Source organism: Pinus tabuliformis, chromosome 9 (assembly GCF_031772625.1).
Source record: "Pinus tabuliformis cultivar Carrire ecotype Pingquan chromosome 9, CPIR1, whole genome shotgun sequence".
NCBI lineage: Eukaryota > Viridiplantae > Streptophyta > Pinopsida > Pinales > Pinaceae > Pinus > Pinus tabuliformis.
The window spans coordinates 150,886,628-150,905,079 of NC_142307.1; the positions used below are offsets into that span (position 1 = coordinate 150,886,628).

Below are 18,452 nucleotides of genomic sequence, written 5' to 3' on the forward strand. Positions count from 1 at the left end.
TCAAGCTCCAGTGAAAATTACCATTTGTTAGAGACAATGACCATAGATGCATAATTGTGGACCATACTTAATTGTTAAGAGCATAATAAGACTTCAAACTGGGATCATCTTCAAATATCTGACTAGATCATGTCCAATAAAAGTGTTTCTTACCTTGTTAGGGGTGGTTAGATGGTAAATCCTATTAGGTGCTTCCAACCCCTACGGGGAGGTGACATGTCCAAGATCAACCCTTCAATTCATTTGTGTTTGTGATAGTGTTGGCAACGAAGGGGAAATGCTTCATGGCTAGGTGCCATGGTCAATGGACTAGCTGATCATTTTGTTTCATGGAGAATCCGCTCATATATTCCACTTCATAACTCCGATCTACTCCAGGATGTGTGTTTCAGACAAAGTTGTCTTATTTCTAGGGTAGTGCAGATGCCTCAGGAGGATGGCGTCCTGCCTTACAGAACCAGGAATTGCAAATGTTTCAGAATAATTACATCTTCCCTCAGTGGACTTCGACTTGCCCAGAATTTTGATGTCCTCCAGGGAGAAATTTCCTGCTTGCCATAACAAGCAAATCCAGAGGCCGAACCAGATTCATTCCAATAACCCGTGCCAGAACAAGAGTAGGGTGACTGGGTAGGGTGGGATCACCTCAAACTAAACTAGTCCAAGGAGAAATGGGGCCTTAAAACCCTCAGAGCCCCAGGTTCAAAGAAAAACAGAGACAAATTAGCCAATCCAAGGATGCCTCAAATGAATCCAACCCTCTTGTATTTATAGATTTCCTTGAGAGGATCTTTTCTCCTTAATTAGTTGAGTGACGTTCACATCAAACCCCAAATTTGGGCTTTTTTGCCCCAGATGCGCCAAAACTTGCCCTCTCCTGTCCAACATTGGGTATTTTGGGCTTTTCCCCTTTATTGAGGACTATAGCCTATGAGGATCGATTGGCTACTTCATCCCTTGGGCCAATTAATCCCTTGGGGACATTACAAAACTTCATTATTAAGTTCCTGCATTGAAAATTTGCTCTGTTGACAAGCCAGGTTGATACATAAATTCCTAGAAAATTTTAGTCACTAATTCTGCATGGGGAGCAAGAATTTTTTGGGGAATCAATGATCTGTAAACTGTTGTGGATATTCTACTGGAACCACTCATTAAAACAGATCTTGTATTATGTTGAAATCTTTTATTTTGCAGGTTTATTTCGTTAGATAACAGATTTACTATCACTAGCTTATTGCTCAAGTTTATGAAAAGAACTGAAGTACGAAAATGAAAGAGCAAGCAAATAAACACCATCCACACAATGAACAAAAGATGTATCCTGGGAGACCTAAAATGGGATAAAACCCAACTAGAAGGGGAGGTGTATGCTCTTTTCTCTTTCCTTAAGTTATGAAATGCTAGTAGAAGGAGATGTGGCACTCACTATGGAGGTGCCTTTGACACTGTAGCCTGTATTGCTGCCACAGAATGCTCTCAAATCCCACTGCTAGATTCTCTGCTCTACTATGGAACAAGTACAATGATAAAGAATGGAACACCTTTCTCTTCCTAGTGGCCCAGTGTTTAACATATATGATAGCCATCTACGGTTAGGGTTTTTACATGCCTCAATACTCAATTAGTGTCAGGTTTTGGACCTTCTAAAATTTTCTTGAAAGTCCACATGTGGCTAGCCCCACTTGTGTGAGTAATGATGCTGACCTCACAGCCCCTCTGCCATGGTGGTCAACAAGCAAAATCAAGTTGCGTGAGGCATAATTTCTGCATACAATCTTTGATTGAAGTGATTTTTGCACTGTTTGAAAAATCTTGGTGTTTTAAACAGCATCAAGGGGCTGCAAGCTATGCTCCCGAAGTTTTAACCCCAAAAAGTATTGTTTGATGCCTCAAAATGGCTATGGAAGGTTCTAGACCCCAAATCTCCAAATTGGGACCTGCCCATAAAATGGGCTCTACAAGCCAATTCCTCTAATGTGCCACCTAGAAAGTACCAAGATAGATGAAAATTTTATAATGAGCATTCCGGATCAATCAATCACAAGCATCAGAATTGCAAGACGTCTCGTATAACATGCTAACGATTGAGACAACCTTATGAACTTCTCATGCACGTCACTGTACACCAAACTGTGTCATGGAAATATTGGAATCTGAGGTGTTGCAGCATGGCAATATGTCTTTAATGAAGCCACAGAAGGAACATACTTATAAAAATCTGTTATCTGAGATGATTTGGTAAACTTCATAGCACAGCAAACACATCAAACTCTGTCAATAAGATACTGGTATGCCAAAAGCAACAATATACTACAGGCACCTCTGGAAAAGTAAGACTGTTTGTGATGTTGTATGTATGCGTAAAGCTCTGGAAACTGGAATGAGGCAAGTTACAGTCAAAGCAGTGGCCTTGATGAGCTCCTTCCACACCCTAGTATTGTTGAGTATAAGGAGCATGAGGCAGTTTTATTATAGGCGAAGAATGCATCCCATCATCAATGATGAGACACCAGCCAAATTGAATGTTTGAAGATCATTAGGCAGCAGCTGCAGATGAACAAACCATCAGATATTTACCTACGTCAGATCTCAGTGAAATGAGTTCATGTCAAATATTCAAGCTTAAGCTACCTGACACATGCAAAATACCTAGGAAATATGACGGTGCTTTTTGTCTCTGGGATCAATAACTTATGCAAATGAATCTGTGCCATATTTAGTCATATCCCCCAACATGAGAATTTTTTGCATTAGTACTCCAATTTTAACATGGCAGGGGAATTGTTTACTTGTGAGAGTAATTGTGTACTAAACGTTTATGGCTCTATGACATATCCTTTGCCATCTGTTGAATCCATCCAAACAGACCTATCATACAAAGTCTCTATGCCAAACCAATCTCGCCTCTGCTAAGTTATCTCAAGCAGTGAATTCTCCTCTGAAAGCGAAGGATTATATATTTAAGACATAACCTGATTATTCACCAGACTTGCCTCCTACATGCATATTATAAATTACATCCAATACATGTGAACTACTCAGTATGGAGCATAATTATTCAAAAAGTTTAATGAAATGAGCTGCAAATGCAATTGTTAAGTCATGAGAAATTGTATCAACAGTTTTGGAGAAACGTAAAACAGTTCTAACAAGAAATGACAACTCCAGTAATAGCTGTTCCAGCAATGTACAATACTATGAAGGCAAAGCGTTCATTCTTCAAGATTGATCACATTTAAACAGCTTATCTTGTTGGTGGGGCTTCCCAGAAAATTCTAAGCTTAACCAAATTATATGTTTTGATGATGCTTGCGATGAGAACATGATTGGTGTAGTTAACACAATAATAATTGGCAGTTTGCATTGGTCCATTGGGTAGCAAATGATATTTAGTCTATGGATATCCTTTTCAGTCCCACTGACCTACTTTTGCGATAATTTATAGGACATTAGTAAAATTATCTCATCTTATCTTAAATGCTAAAAGTTAACTGTACAGTGTACACACTCAGCTTGCCTACTATGATGGATCATACAGCTTATCCATGATAGGTCCAGTACAAATGTCCATAAGATAGAAGTTAGTCTTCATCACTGTGCATATCCCTCAAACTTTACAGACCCTTAGTTGTTAGAAAGACTGCTGTTAGGTGATTCATATCAATACAATGTTCAGAAGTGGGTAAGATTCAACATTCTCTGCGGACGAGGGCCTTCCGCTCGTCCGCATTTCCTGGTCTCCCAGTGGAGCAGCCAGAGATCTATCCAGAGTTTCTTCTCTTCGGCCTCGGATGTTAGGAGTATCACTAGCTCCTATATCCCCCTCAGGATCATACAGATATGCCCACCTCCGATATCTTCAGCAGACTCTGCAGGTGAGCCAGAGATTTTCTTGCCCCCCTCACACTTGGCCATCAGGTCTCGGTGACCTTGATTTCATTGGACTCACTGTCTTGTTACTTACACTGGGAGACTCTCTTATTGTAGATCTTGTTCCTTCCCTATATTAGTTTTATCTATATTTGTGTGTTTATTTTTAGCACTCTGTGGGTATTTCTCTTTATCACTGTTTGCATTTCCTCAGAGCTGCATTTTCATTTGCACTCCCACATTGTATTCATACTGCATGTACTTTTCAGTCCCTTTGACCTACTTTTGTAGTCATTCGTTGGACATTAATAAAATGATCTTATTATCTTATCTGCCTTGCTATCAATTTTCTCTCTTTTACTTTAGGAAAACGGACAAACAGACAGCCAGCTAGATTTGACTAAAGCTTATCTTATTCTATTTAGCAGAAACATGTCATGGCATATAGGGCAATTGGTATCATGCGAATTCTTAGTAGACACTGCATATCTATGAAGAAGTGCAGAAGCTTTCTCATGCATTTCACTTCATTTTTAATGATGTTTAGAAATTGTCACCTTTGAGTTATACATTATGAGACACAATATTTTAGATAATGTTTTTCTATGTTGCAAAGGAATTTTGTAACTAAATACTGATGTGCTGATTTATTTGATGCAGTTATCGTACCAACTACTTCATTATAATAACATTAATCCTTGGTAAGTCTGGCACACCGTTGACATTTCTGTTTTGGTTTCTTTGTTTTTGTTGTACGTTGGACTGATTTCAGACCACTAATTAATTAGTGTTAATCGGCTGCAGGGCTGGCCTTTCTGACTAATCCCCTTTCCCTCTTGGCTGCTATTTTGGCTGGATTTACTCTTGCGATACTTAATGACAGGTAATGCTAGTGTTCATATTTTTAATTTTAATATTTATGGGAATTGGCCTAGCAACAGTTCTGTTTGAGAATCAAGTTGCTTTTCACAAAGACCACAGAACTTGTTGTGCTCCAACCTTGTTTGGAGACTAATAAAATGGGTTGTCACTTGAAAGTTAGATGCATGGTATGGGTTCTTTCGGCATTCTGGTGATTAACACTACAATGTCTTACATCATACACAATACATCTCTTTAATAGCACATGATTTGATGCTCTAACGAGTGCCAATAACAGAAAAGTTGAATAAAAAATGGAACTTCAATTCTTTAGCACCTATACATGGCTTTGCACAATTGCCAGTATGTAAATACTAAAGAATAGGTTGGATGCAGAAAGGCCATGTTTGCATGATCCCTGCTTTTTCAGGGCTTGTCATTAGGACTTAGGCTAGCCTGTATTGGCATAATCCGCTGCCTTGTTGTGCCAAAGTGTTAATTCTTTATGTACATGTTCTGCCATTGTCCAGAGGCTTGAGCTATATGGTGTTGAGTGCCCATTTTTGTAGCCCCAAAAGGATAGGCTTGGTACACTAGTTTTTGGTTGACTGGTTTTTTGGTCCAGTTTTTTTACTAGTTCTGGTCCAGTTCTCGTTGGTTCTCGATATGGGGGTTCTGCCGGTTCGATGACTGGTCCGATTCTGATAACATTGACCTCCTAAGCTTTCTTCTTGCTAATGAGAAGTTATTAGTTACAGGAGATTCAAAATAAGTGATGATGTTGGTTGTTACCACAAAATATAGCAGGCCTTGGAGAGGGAAACCGTACAAGACAAAGAGCTAGACCAAGTGTTAACAATGGGACACTGGCCCACTGTCATCACAACCAAGTTCCCTTACTCTTTATGGACTTTCACTGTTGGGAGGAGTCCTGGTAAGATTTTGATCACTTATAATAGGTATTCTAGGGCTTAAGGTGCAAGGTGATAGATTAAGACATCCTACTTTAAGAGGAACAATGTTTTAAGGAGAAGACATCCTCTAGGGCATGAGAGTATGTTGTGTATGATGTAAAGCAGTTATTACCCCCATAAAGGTGGGGCCGTTCATCGCTCACTATGGTTGGACATGCATGGGTTCCTTTAATGATGTGAAGGGAACCCATGGGCTCTAGGAACCATGGTGAAGGCCATAATGTAAGTGGTAGAGCTCATGGTTGGCTTTTGCCAACGTGCTATATTAAATTTCCTGACCATCTTTTGCATTTTATAAGTTTCTTTTCTTTTGTTTTTTTACTTGTGGCCATGATATGCTTTTAACTTTCTTTTAGCTGCATCAACCTCCAGGAAAATGTTTCCATTCTCGACCCAAATATGTGGACAAGGGGAGGGCGGTGTGCTAGTGCCTTGTGGACCCACTGGTCATGTGGACCCAAAGAGGGAAATGGTGGAATAAGGCTTGTAATGTGCGCAGGGGAGTGAAAAATGTGGAACTGAAAAATGGGACCATGCTACTAAAATTAGGGTTTTTCAAGTAGTTCCCTTCCTAAAGCCATAGGCCAATAGGGGAGATCCCACGGGACTAGGATTTAAGACCCCCCATTTAAGGTGAGAGAACAAAACCACGATCAAAGCCCTTACTTTTTCAAGTCACCTAATAATCCATGCCCAAAATGCCCAAATGAAAAACAAGCATGAGCACTTGATTGCACAATGAAAAACAAGCATGAGTACTTGCACAATGAAAAACATGCCTTTTGGAACGTATTGCCCACCTTCTAATAGATGCTCTGTACATATGGGTGAGAAAACATATAACTTATGCAGGTGGCAGAGATAAAATGGCACATCACATCGGCTACAAGGGGGGCTCTCAGGGGATGCTGGCTGTCGGCTTGAAGAAATGAATAAGAGAAAAGCTCTCCTAGGGGTCCCCACTTTTGGTGGGTAACACATGTGAAACGAAGAACAAAACAAAATGAGGACAAATATTTATCTTATTAATGACTGTACATATGTAGTTCAAAAACTTCAAGATGTTTAGTTCTTCACTTATGTAAGAATGGATAGTGTTGCGGAAGCTAAATTTTATGCTAATGTTGGAGCTACGTGTGATCAACTAAAATTTGATTTAAAGTGGTTAACTTATAGGAGTTGTAGACTCTAGTTGGAGAGTTGGTAAAGCCGTGGAATATGGAGTTTATATTATTTGTAGATTGCTATTTTTCTAACGCTTACATGGTTTATGGAGAATTCTGATTCATTTAGGTATTATTATCTCAATTGTTATTTGTAGTGGCAATTTTGTGTGTCTTTGGAAGTGTTTATTATTATACTGTTGTCCATCAAATCTAACAATTATCCTTGATAGATGGAGATAAAATGCTTCTATAGACTGATGACATTATAAAGGTATGCCAAACTAAGAAAGGTGGAGGAACTGCATTCAAACCTCAACTTGATAAACTTAAGCCTTTGTGATTTGGAGACATTTGCAGCTGTATTAGACAATTGCTGGAATGTTGACTTCAAGGATAGTGTCCAAAAGGGTGATATTATAAGTGAGGCTGAAGATTAGACCATCAATTAGGGCAGGTGCAGAAATTATTTGCAAGAAATTAGGTGGTTGAGCCTTGGCTAAATCAAAAGAAGAGTAGGAAGAACCTGGCTAGTTTAGGACCAGGAATAATATATTATTATTGAAAAGGAAATGCATGATGTGGTGAAGGTAGTCTTGGCAGGTTTGGGCAAAGATCTCTGTGACTTGTATATGTGTATCATGGATTTACTCCATAACACAGTGAAGTTAGTTTCTGACATGGGAAATTTTGCCAAAAAACAACACAGGCTTGAGGTTGGCTAAGACAGAGGCCATTGTCAATGGTGGTAATGTGTGCTTGATAAAGATTAGATTTCAATTGGACTAAGTGGGTGATTCTTTTAGAGCAATGGAAGCAGTGCATAAGGGGTTGAACTTCAAAGCATGAGAGCAATGCTATCGGGATTGATTTTATGTAAGCACAAGGTAACATACCAGACCCATCTTGTGCAATTAAGAAATCTGTTTAAGAGTAACTAAGCAATCGTTATTTCTTTAGACTATTAATAGGCATATATTGTTATACAAATATCCTTATGTTTGATCTTGTCAAGAGGAATTGCTTTATAATCAGCCTCCAAAGCATAAGGCTTAGATTTGGCCATATTTATAATACTGGATTGTAAATAAATGTTACCTCTGCAACTATCCAACAACAGTTGAATGTAACATGGCAGCCTAAACTCTCACAAACTTGATCCTCAACAACTAGCAAGAAGCCTCCTTACAACCCTGACAAAGATGAATGAAATGAGTGATATCTGAGAGCAGAAGTGGTTAATTTTCACTTGAGGCCATGTGCCAATCCATTGTAGTGGTTAAATAGCTGTACGTAGCTTACACATGGGTGTCTAACTAACCCCATTTACTGTATTTTCTATATTTGACTGGGTTGGCAGCTGGCCTAGTTTCCCTCTTGGGGTTAATGCCCTACTGCTAAAGGATGTGTATATATACAAAGTTACAGTCATTTGAATTGTCTCATTGAAGTAAATTCATTCATTCTTTGCCTAAGGGCACTTATAAAGAATTCACTCTAGTTGTGGTATTTTTCTCTATTTGTGTGGTTGATTGTTTTTGGTTATGGTTGTTCTTTCTTGTACAAAGATATAGCATGTGAACTTCTTTGCTGTGATCTGTATTAAGTGTTGTTATAAATCTGCTTGTTTGATTATTAGATTAAGGTTTATTGAAGAGATCACTAGAGATCTATTATCTTGTTATGATCTTAGCATGGTATCAAAGCTAGTGTGATCTCCTCCTACACTGTAACGTTTTTTAAAAGAAAATCTGTCTCAGCACTTTTTTGGACAGCAACTGTTTTCTAGGGTTTTTTAACCCTCACTTTCACCAACACCCAACCTTTTCTGTGTAGTTTTGGTATTTTTAGCAGATTTAACAGATTTTTAAATTTTTTCTGTTTTGTGCCCTTTTTTCTAGAGCAGTGCACTCCCTTTCTCTCTTTACAGCCAAAAATACTGCATGTTTTTTTTCAGGCCAAGACTGGTAGCATGATTTGTTATCTATGTGCATAAAGGTAGTAGAGCCTAATGGACCAACACAGTGCATATTGGTGCTTCACTTCTTCACAAGAATGGGTTGCCAAATTTGGAGCCACTAAACCAAGGATGCTTGGAAGCAGGAGCAAATTTTATATAATATATATTTTTATATGTTTTGATGCATATATGTCAACAAAAGCATGTGGAATGATGAATTAGATATAAAACACATAAAACACGGATTAAACCATATAACATCAATCATCTAGAAGTTATAATCTTCATCAACCACATGTCCACAAGCTACATGTTACAACATCAAGTCTCATGATTCATCAATCTTAAAGTTTCAAACTTTCAAAATTCAATATATAACATTTGTCATCACTAAAGTTGTATTTGTAGCCATTACCAAACTATAACAAAGAATATAAAACATGAAATGAAATGTTTCAGCTTTCATGAAGAATCATATTCATAATTCATTACCAATGAGTTATAATTGCCAACTTCAAACTTCAAACTTAAACTGTCATATTGTTTACAAAAAATACCATAATAAATATGAAAGAGTCAACAGTCATAAAAAACACTAGAAACTAGAAAATGAAAGAGTTAATAGTTATAAAAAGAACTAGGAACTAGAAAAGACAAGTAAACCTATTATCTACTACATTTTCCTCTTGTCATAAGAAATTTCTAACTTCTTTTCTCATGGTTTATTGGGAGTCTCCTCTTGCATAGTCGGACGACCACGTCCAAAACTAGAAGGCACATGACCTCCACGTGAGGTTGTAGATGGAGGTGGCGACAAAGCTGGTGCAAATTGTAAAAATTTCTCATTTTCCACCCCGGTTTTCAGTTTCTCCTTATTTCTCTCATATAGTTAAATGCCCTTTCCCATAACCATACATTTAACAAGCTGGAAAAAATAAATTTGCTGAAAACACAAATTCTGGAAATTTTACAGAATGCTGGAAATTGCAGAAATAAAAATCAGCAGTAATAAACAGCGATTAAAACACATTTAAACACTGAGATTTTTGGTCAATGTGACCCTGGAAAAACCCCCTACAACTCTTGGGGAAAACCAGTTTGATAGCTCTTCTTTATTTATGAAAATTGCCTTTTTACAGTGAGAAATATTCAGCAAAAAATCAGCAAGCAAATTTACAACTTATCTTTTTTCCCATGCCTCACAGCAAACTAGAAATTACAGCAAACAGGACAGCAATAAATGCTGTACGACCTCCTCGATTTTCGTGCCGACTTTTAGCAATAAACGCTGCTGTACAGCCCTCGTTTTGCGTGCAGAAAAACCAACAAACTGCTCCTCGATTTTTGTGCAAACCACTCGGAAATCGTGCCAAAATTTGCCTTTCACTGTGTGCTGAATCAACTGTACAAATCTGCTCAACTGCTGCCTTGGAATGTGTGCCAAGCTGCTGTCTCTTTCTCCTCCCTGTCCAGAAATCTCCCTTGCTCTCTTGCTCTCTTTCTCCCAATCTGCACATGAAAGAATGAATGACCTTTTCCTCGTTTTCCTCCTTTAATCTAACCCCAAGTGACTTTTGGGTGATCCCTAAATCCAATGGCTGAAATAGATTGAGATCTAAGGCTGAGATTAAATGCTCATTTAAATCTCACTTTTTATTTTTTAATTCACCCCACTTTTATAAAGACCCACTTAGTCATTTATTTCCAACTAAATTCACTTTTGCTTTCTAATTTTTCATTGACTTTATAAAAGTCACTTTAAAATTAGACTTAGTAACTTTATCACTTAAAGTCACTTTTAAATTAGATTTAACTTTATAAAAATTATAAAGTTACTTTAGGAGAAAAATTAAATTCTTTTGGACACTTTTCCCTAAGCCAAAGATCAAAGCCTAAGGGAACCACCTGTCCTCTGGTACCAAATTTCAACACTCCCTCTTACCGAGGAAGGTGTTCCTCACTACACCCATCTTGTCTTTGAAGTAGACATCAATGATGTGAAAAGCGCGAGCAGGATTAAATCGGCGCGGGGAACGAATCGGAAAAAATCGGAAAAATCGGGAAAAAATCGGAAAAAAGCGGGAAAATATCATTTGGTACAAAAATATTCATTTTTTTTTCAATTTTTTTAATATCTAAACCATCTACAACATAAAATAAATACATTGACACATAAATATGATAGAAAAACTAATATATAAGATGATTAATATCATTTCAGCGGTAAAATCACACATAACATTGAATCATGTCTTGAATAGTAAGTCCTGACTCCTGAGTCCCAACTCAGCCTCGAAATATCAACAAAAAATATGATAATGTAACTCATCATGTCATAATGTCATATACAATAAAATGAGGTCTAATCCTATTGATTTTCTCTGCCCCTCTTGTGAGAAAATGCCACAGCTTTCCCTTTCCCTCTAGATGTAGATGCTGGTGCCTGTGCTGGTGGCAGTGGAGTCTGATGTGCTCTAGAAGCTGAAGAACTAGAAGTAGGAGCTATAGGAGGTAGACCACGTCCTCTACTGGTGGCAGGGGTAGCCCGAGCAGGTGGTGTCACTGGGAAACATTACAATTTCCCAATCTTGAAATCCTAAAAAACTGATAAGTCTGCTGGATTTTAAATGAAATCTAAAATTCTACTTTCTTCATATGAAATCCAATGAGGCTGGAACCACTCTCAAACATCCTGAGTCATTTCATGGTCATGTTAAAAATTTAAGTAAAAGGATGAAAATGAAGATTAAGGAGAATGTCACTTTTACTTTAAGAATTTAACATTACCATGAATAGCATATCCATACTAGGGCCTAGACTTGATCATTAAGCTGCCCCACTCAAAAATTATTTGTTTCTTTAAAAAAAAATTGCATGAAAAAACCCAAATGACCAAATGAAAAACCAATTTTTTTTTTTATAAAATCGTGCTGTCCCGGCAACCCCAAGCTTTTTTCAGAAAAAATCGCGTTTTTTTCGGAAAAAATCAGCAAAAAAATAGCCGATTTTTTCGTGTAAAAAGTACGATTAAATCGGCGCGGGGAAAAAAGCGCGAAAAAAGCGCGATTTAATCGCGCTTTTCACAACACTGGTAGACATGCTTGCCTCGTGGTAAGGCTTTGGTAAGAATATCTGCAACCTGCTCATCAGTGGAAATATACTCAAGCTTCACAACTCTCTTCTGAACATAGTCTCTGATGAAATGATATCTGATCCTGATATGCTTTGACCTGTCATGAAATACTGGATTCTTCGTGAGTTTAACGCAACTCTGATTATCACAGTAAATCACTGAAGGTCTCGACTCTCAATGGCTGACCAAATAAGCCAAACAACATCTTGCGAAGCCAGATAGCCTCACAACTAGCTAGACTGGTTGCCATATATTCTGCTTCCGCTGAACTCAGTGCTACTGCCTGCTGCTTTCGGCTGACCATGACACTACTGCTGAACCCAACCCAAAACAGCACCCTGAAGTGCTCTTCCTATTAGAAGCACAACCTGCCCAATCATAATCAGTGTATCCTGCCAATCTCACTCCATCTCCTTGCCTGTAGTCCAGACCATAATCCACTGTCCCCTGCAAGTACCGCAAAATGTGTTTTGCAGCCACCCAGTGAACCTTCCTAGGCTCACACGTAAACTGACTCATCGTGTTGACTGCAAAACAGATATCTGGTCTAGTGTTGACCAAATGCATCAAGGAACCAATCAACTGCCTGTACAATGTGGGATCCACCAACTCGGAATCCGAAGCATGAAGCTTCTTCCAGTTGGTGATCATCGGTGTCGACATGGGTCTACAATCCTCCATGTGGAATCTGCTAAGGATGTCCACAATATACTTCCCCTGCCCCAGGAAGAAATGCCCCTCCTCCTGCCACACCTCCAAGCCCAAAAAGTAATGCATCAAGCCGATGTCCTTCATCTCAAACTCCGTCGCAAGATCTCTCTTGCAGTGCTCTATGAGTCTCTCTGCACCTGTAATGACCAAGTCATCCACATACAACACCAGAATGAGAGGCTCCTCACCAATCACAATAAAGTAAAGGTTCAGATCTGCCTCACTCTTTGTGAAACCCATCCCCTGCAAATATGTATCTATCCTGGAGTACCAAGCTCTGGGAGCTTGCTTCAGGCCATAAAGGGCCTTCTTCAGTCTGCACACATGGGACTCCTTCCCATGCACCTCAAAGCCCTGTGGCTGCTCAATGTACACCTCCTCCTGTATGAAGCCATTGAGAAATGTGGTCTTCACATCCATCTGGTGGATCTTCCAACCCATCTCTGCTGCTATCGATATAATGGAGCGGATCGAAGTATATCGAGCCACGGGAGCGAAGGTCTCCTCATAAGCAACTCCCTCTACCTGGGAGAACCCTCTAGCCACAAACCTCGCTTTGAATTTCTCAATGCTGCCATCTGCAGCATACTTTGCCTTGTAAAGCCATCTGGAAGTAACCACGGATTTGCCCTCAGGCTTCGGCACCACCTCCCAAACATCATTCTTCATGATAGAAGAATACTCCTCCTGCATGGCCTCTCTCCAGACCGGCTGGCTAGCTGCCTCCTCATAGCTAGAAGGCTCAGAGTCAAGGATGCTGGTAACCATTGCCATATAGCTACAAAACCTCTCAGGTGGTCTACTCTCTCTGACCAGCCTCTTCGGCTCAGCAACAGATGAGGCATCTCTCAAGGTGTCCTGAAGCCACTTGGGCTTCCTCTTCCCTGAGCGCACTTCTCCCACCGGAGAATGAAACTCCTCCTCCTCATCATCATCAGGAGCCTGAACTCCTGACTGTCTGTCTGCTGTCCTCCTGCCTGCACCTGAACCTGTAGAAGCTGAGGTACCGTGTGAACTGTCCATCAGTGGACTCCCTAGTGAACTGCTCTGTGAACTGCTCTGCATGCTGCCCGGAGCACCACCCCTCTGGCTCGGTGAGCCACTGCTCACTGACGGACCTGACATCCTCATAGATGTACCTCCTGATCCTCCTGATCCCTGCCCATTGGATCCCTGCGATTGACTCAACTGTTGCTGAGGGTCTGGCTGATCCAGATACTCTAACTCCCGTGACCTCCTAAAGGCCCTGTCCTCCTCGAACTTCACATCCCGTCTGACAACAACTCTCCTCTGTGCAGGAAGGTAAATCCGAAAGGCCTTTGAGGTCTCACTGTAGCCCACAAAGATACCCTTCTCTGCGGTGGGCTCTAGTTTGGTCCTCTTCTCCTTGGGTATATAGGAGTATGTAATGCATCCAAAGATATGAAGATGACCAATATCAGGCTTCTTCCCAGAGAAAGCCTCCTCCGGAGTCATGTGCCCCAAGGCATGATGCGGACTCCTGTTCTGCAAGTAAACCGCTGTGTTGCAGGCCTCTACCCACAAGAACAATGGCAACCCCTGATCATGTAACATGGCTTTGGCAGCCCCTATGACGGATCTGTTCTTCCTCTCTGCAACACCGTTCTGCTGGGGGTTGTAAGGAACAATGAACTCCTTCCTAATGCCTGCCTCCGCACAATAATCAACAAACTCTCCAAGGGTGTACTCTCCTCCATTGTCCGACCTCAGGGACTTGATCTTTCGACCTGTCTGTGTTTCCACAAGAGCTCTGAACTCCTGAAACCGCTTGAAGACCTCACTCTTGGTCTTCAAGAAATAAATCGAGGTCCTCCTGGAGTGATCATCAATGAATAAAACATAGTACTCATATCCACTCAAGGAAACATGAGACATCCGACCGCTCACATCGGAATGAATCAAATCAAGTATCCCAGTCGCTCTGTTGTCACTGCTGGGAAAAGGGGATTTGGCAAACTTGCCCATCGCACAACCTCTGCAAGTATCAAAGTGATCAATACTGAAATCTGGCACACCTGTAGTGATCTCCCGCAATGTCCTCAAGGCTCCATGATACATATGTCCCATCCTGCGGTGCCAAATCTCACACAGCTCAAAACTGCTAGCTCTGCTGTCGGTACTGCTGCTCAATGCCAAAAGGGGCTGGAATGCAAACTTGTACACCTTTGCATGGCGTACACCTATCACTCTAGCTGAATCAGCTGGAGTGCCCCTGGGATACATCAACACCTGTCCTCCCCTGAACAGTACCTCATATTCTCTGTCCTCCAAAGTTGAGACGGATACGAGGTTCTTCCTCATCCCCGGGACATAAAGAACATCTGACACTTTCAAGGGAGGTTTGGACTCCCTTTGAAATGTCAGTGTCCCCACCCCGACTACTCTAACAACTCTGTCATCACCGAGTACTACCTCTATATCAGTGCCACTCTCTGAAAGCTCTGAGAAGTACTCACGGACTCCTGTCATGTGATGTGAAGCCCCACTGTCCACATACCAGATACCTGAAGATGCTCCGCTAATCGAGGGAAAAGCATGCTCCCTCTGAACCTGTGTGGCAGGTGATCCTGCACTAGAGGACTCACACGTAGTGAACGCAAACTCCCGGTCAAAACGACCTGCAAAGTCCTCAATCTCTGCTGAAGCTGCCACGTCCTGGTTCTTCCCCTTCTTCTTCTTCTTCTCCGGACACACAACTGCATAATGCCCCATCTTTTGACAATTCCAACATTTCACCTTGAAATAGTTCTTCTGTGTGTTCCCTTGTTTATCTTTACCTTTGCCTTTGCCCCCACCACTGCTTGTGGAAGCCTGCTTCTTCCCTTTGCCTTTCTTGCCTCCTGCCACCAGTGCTACATCCTCATCCTGCTCAACTGGCTTGGTTGCCCCAAGCTGACCTTTCCTGATCTCTGTCTGAATGCAATCATCCCAAAACCTCTCCCATGTGGGAAGGGTCTCACGTGCACAAACCCCATCAGCAAAGTTCAACCATGAACAGGGGAGGCCATTCACTGCAATCCGCACCAACTCAGTGGGTGGAATGGCCTCTCCAATCGTTGCCAACTCATCTCTCACATTAGTAATCTTTGTGAGATATCCAACTGCACTATCATTACCCATCTTAATGTTCTTCAGCTTCTCCTTCAGGACCATCTTCCGGTTCTCATTGGTACTCTGGTAGAGATTGGACAATGCTGTCCACATCTCATGGGCATTGCTCTTTCCTCTCACATGAGTAATGCAATGGACTTTGATTCCGTCTAGAATCAGCCTCTTACCCTTGTTGTTCTTTTTATTATAAGCTGTTAACTGAGTAGCATCAGTAGGCACAACAACAGGGTTCTGTGTGGTATGCACCATGATATCCCAGACTTCTGCCTCCTCAAAGATACTCTGCATTCTCTCCTTCCAAACGCTGTAATTTGTATGCCCATCCAGCCTATGCTCCACCCTCAATCCCAATGACATCCTGCTGTGTTAAAGCTGAAAAATAGCACCGCTGTAGTAAAGATAAAACTGCTGTTTATGAAAAAATCAGCTTGCTGGAATTTTCTGAGTTAAAAATCAGCAGCTGTAATTTTTCCTTTTGCTGTCCCAAACTGCCCTTCAGCACTCAAGCTCTGATGCCATGTAAAAATTTCTCATTTCCCACCCCGGTTTTCAGTTTCTCCTTATTTCTCCCATATAGTTAAAGGAACCTCAATACAAATGCCCTTTCCAACATTAGCTTAAAATTTAGCTTCCGCAACACTATCCATTCTTACATAAGTGAAGAACTAAACATCTTGAAGTTTTTGAACTACATCTGTACAGTCATTAATAAGATAAATATTTGTCCCGCTCCAATTGTTCCAAATGTAAGGCCCCATCCTCCAAATTGTCCTCCTTTGGGTTGTTTTCCCAGATGACATATGCTCTATCATATTGAGCTTGCTCACTATAATGTGTCAACAACCTCAAGTTGTAGTGTACATAAACCAAGCTTTCTGCCCAGTTTTCATTGAGGAAATTTCTTTTGACGTTATGGAGGAAGCTATAGGTGCTCCAACACCTCTCTGCAGAAGAAGTATTAACCACCTGCGAAAGCACTTTAATTACCAATTTTGCCAAAGGCCCTCCAAAGCCATACATGCTCCATTACTCAATAGGATCCATTCTATCTCTATTAATTTGGCAGCTCAGTGGCAAATTCCAATCATTCGACTAGATTCCTTTTTCCGAGAGGACCAAATTTGACCTTTGAAGCACTAGATTCGGATAAGGGAAAGTTTATTTTTGAAGTGAAGCCCACAGTGTCATATTTGATCAAGTCGACCTAGATGTTGATTTGGGGTAGCATCGGATGTGCTCTAGCCATGAAAATTGGTGGAGAGGCTAATGCACATGAGATCTCCAATACCGAGAAAGGGTTTGGGTAGATTCTAAACAGTTTGGGAGATATTAAAATAATTAATATTTTTAATGAAGTCCCTAAGTCTAAACTTAGGGAAAATAAAATATTAATGTAAATTAATATAAAATTGTGTTAGAATGGCTCCAAAAGTCATGTATCAAGCGAGATCTTATCTTAGTCGTTGATTAGGGACTTAATCTCGGCCGTTGATTTGTCAATGAGAAAAGTATAAGAGGAGGTTTGAGGGTCACTTGGAGAAGACACTGAGGGTGACCAATCAGTTCAATTTCTGGAGCGGGGTTAGCTGAGAAATTGAACTAGTGGTTTGGTGAGTAGTCAGGAGGCAGCAAGTACGGAGCAGAGAGGCGGGATCAACCACTAGAGATCAACGCTGAGGCAGGAGGCAGATGCAGGGCTTTTCAGGCAGACACAAAGGCAACAGAAGACTGCGCAATCACTAGTTGGGCCTGCGTGGGTGACACAAAGAGGCCCAGGGCTGACGCAGTCAAGCAGGGGTTGACACAGAGGGTTTGAGAGCCACGCAGAGGTTAGCTGGGCTGACGCTAGGATTGGGAGAAGTGTTGGTTGGAGAAGACACTGAGGGAGACCAATCAGTTCAATTTCTGGAGCGGGGTTAGCTGAGAAATTGAACCAGTGGTCTGGTGAGCAGTCAGGAGGCAGCAAGTATGGAGCAGAGAGGCGGGATCAGCCATTGAAGATCAACGTTGAGGCAGGAGAGGCAGACACAAAGGCAACAGAAGACTGCACAATCACTAGCTGGGCCTGCGTGGGTGACGCAGAGAGGCTCAGGGCTGACACAGTCAAGCAGGGGCTGACACAAAGGGTTTGAGAGCCACGTAGAGGTCAGCCGGGTTGACACTGGGATTGGGAGAAGTGTTGGAGAATTATTTTTGTCTGTGGGTAAGCCAGTTTGGCACCCTGTTGTATTGAAGAATTGCTGAATAATAAAATCCTCTGTTGTTACACCGGTTTTCCCACATTGGGTTTTTCTGGGGACTGTTGTCCAAAATATTTGTGTCAATGTGTTAATGCTTGTGCATATGTTTGTTTCTGTATTACGGTGTGATATTTGTAGCAATATTTATTTTAATGTTTATTGAAGTAATTTCATAAATAACTTATTGTCGAATAAGGAGGAAAAATAAATCAGTTGCTGCAATGATAGAATTTTCACATGGTATCAGAGCGAGTAATTAGAGACAGAAAGGGAAAATCAGTTATGGGTCGAGACCACGATGTAGAGGCATCCACGTCAAGGGACTCACATAGATTTTCAGAAGATTGCACAAGAGAAAGAGATTTCGATTTCTCTATGTTGGCTTCCAGGCTGAAAGAAGAAGTG

General features: G+C 40.9%; 1 protein-coding gene across 1 annotated transcript in view; it reads left to right on the forward strand.

Moving 5' to 3' along the window:
* The window catches only part of LOC149147567 (PRA1 family protein A1-like), a 161,086-nt gene that overhangs the window by 48,536 nt on the left and 94,098 nt on the right, over window positions 1-18,452 (forward strand). Inside the window, exons 2-3 of the mRNA XM_089439298.1 lie at window positions 4,534-4,574; window positions 4,678-4,756. Coding sequence (XP_089295424.1) covers window positions 4,534-4,574; window positions 4,678-4,756 — 120 coding nt within the window. The remainder of the gene's footprint in view (window positions 1-4,533; window positions 4,575-4,677; window positions 4,757-18,452) is intronic.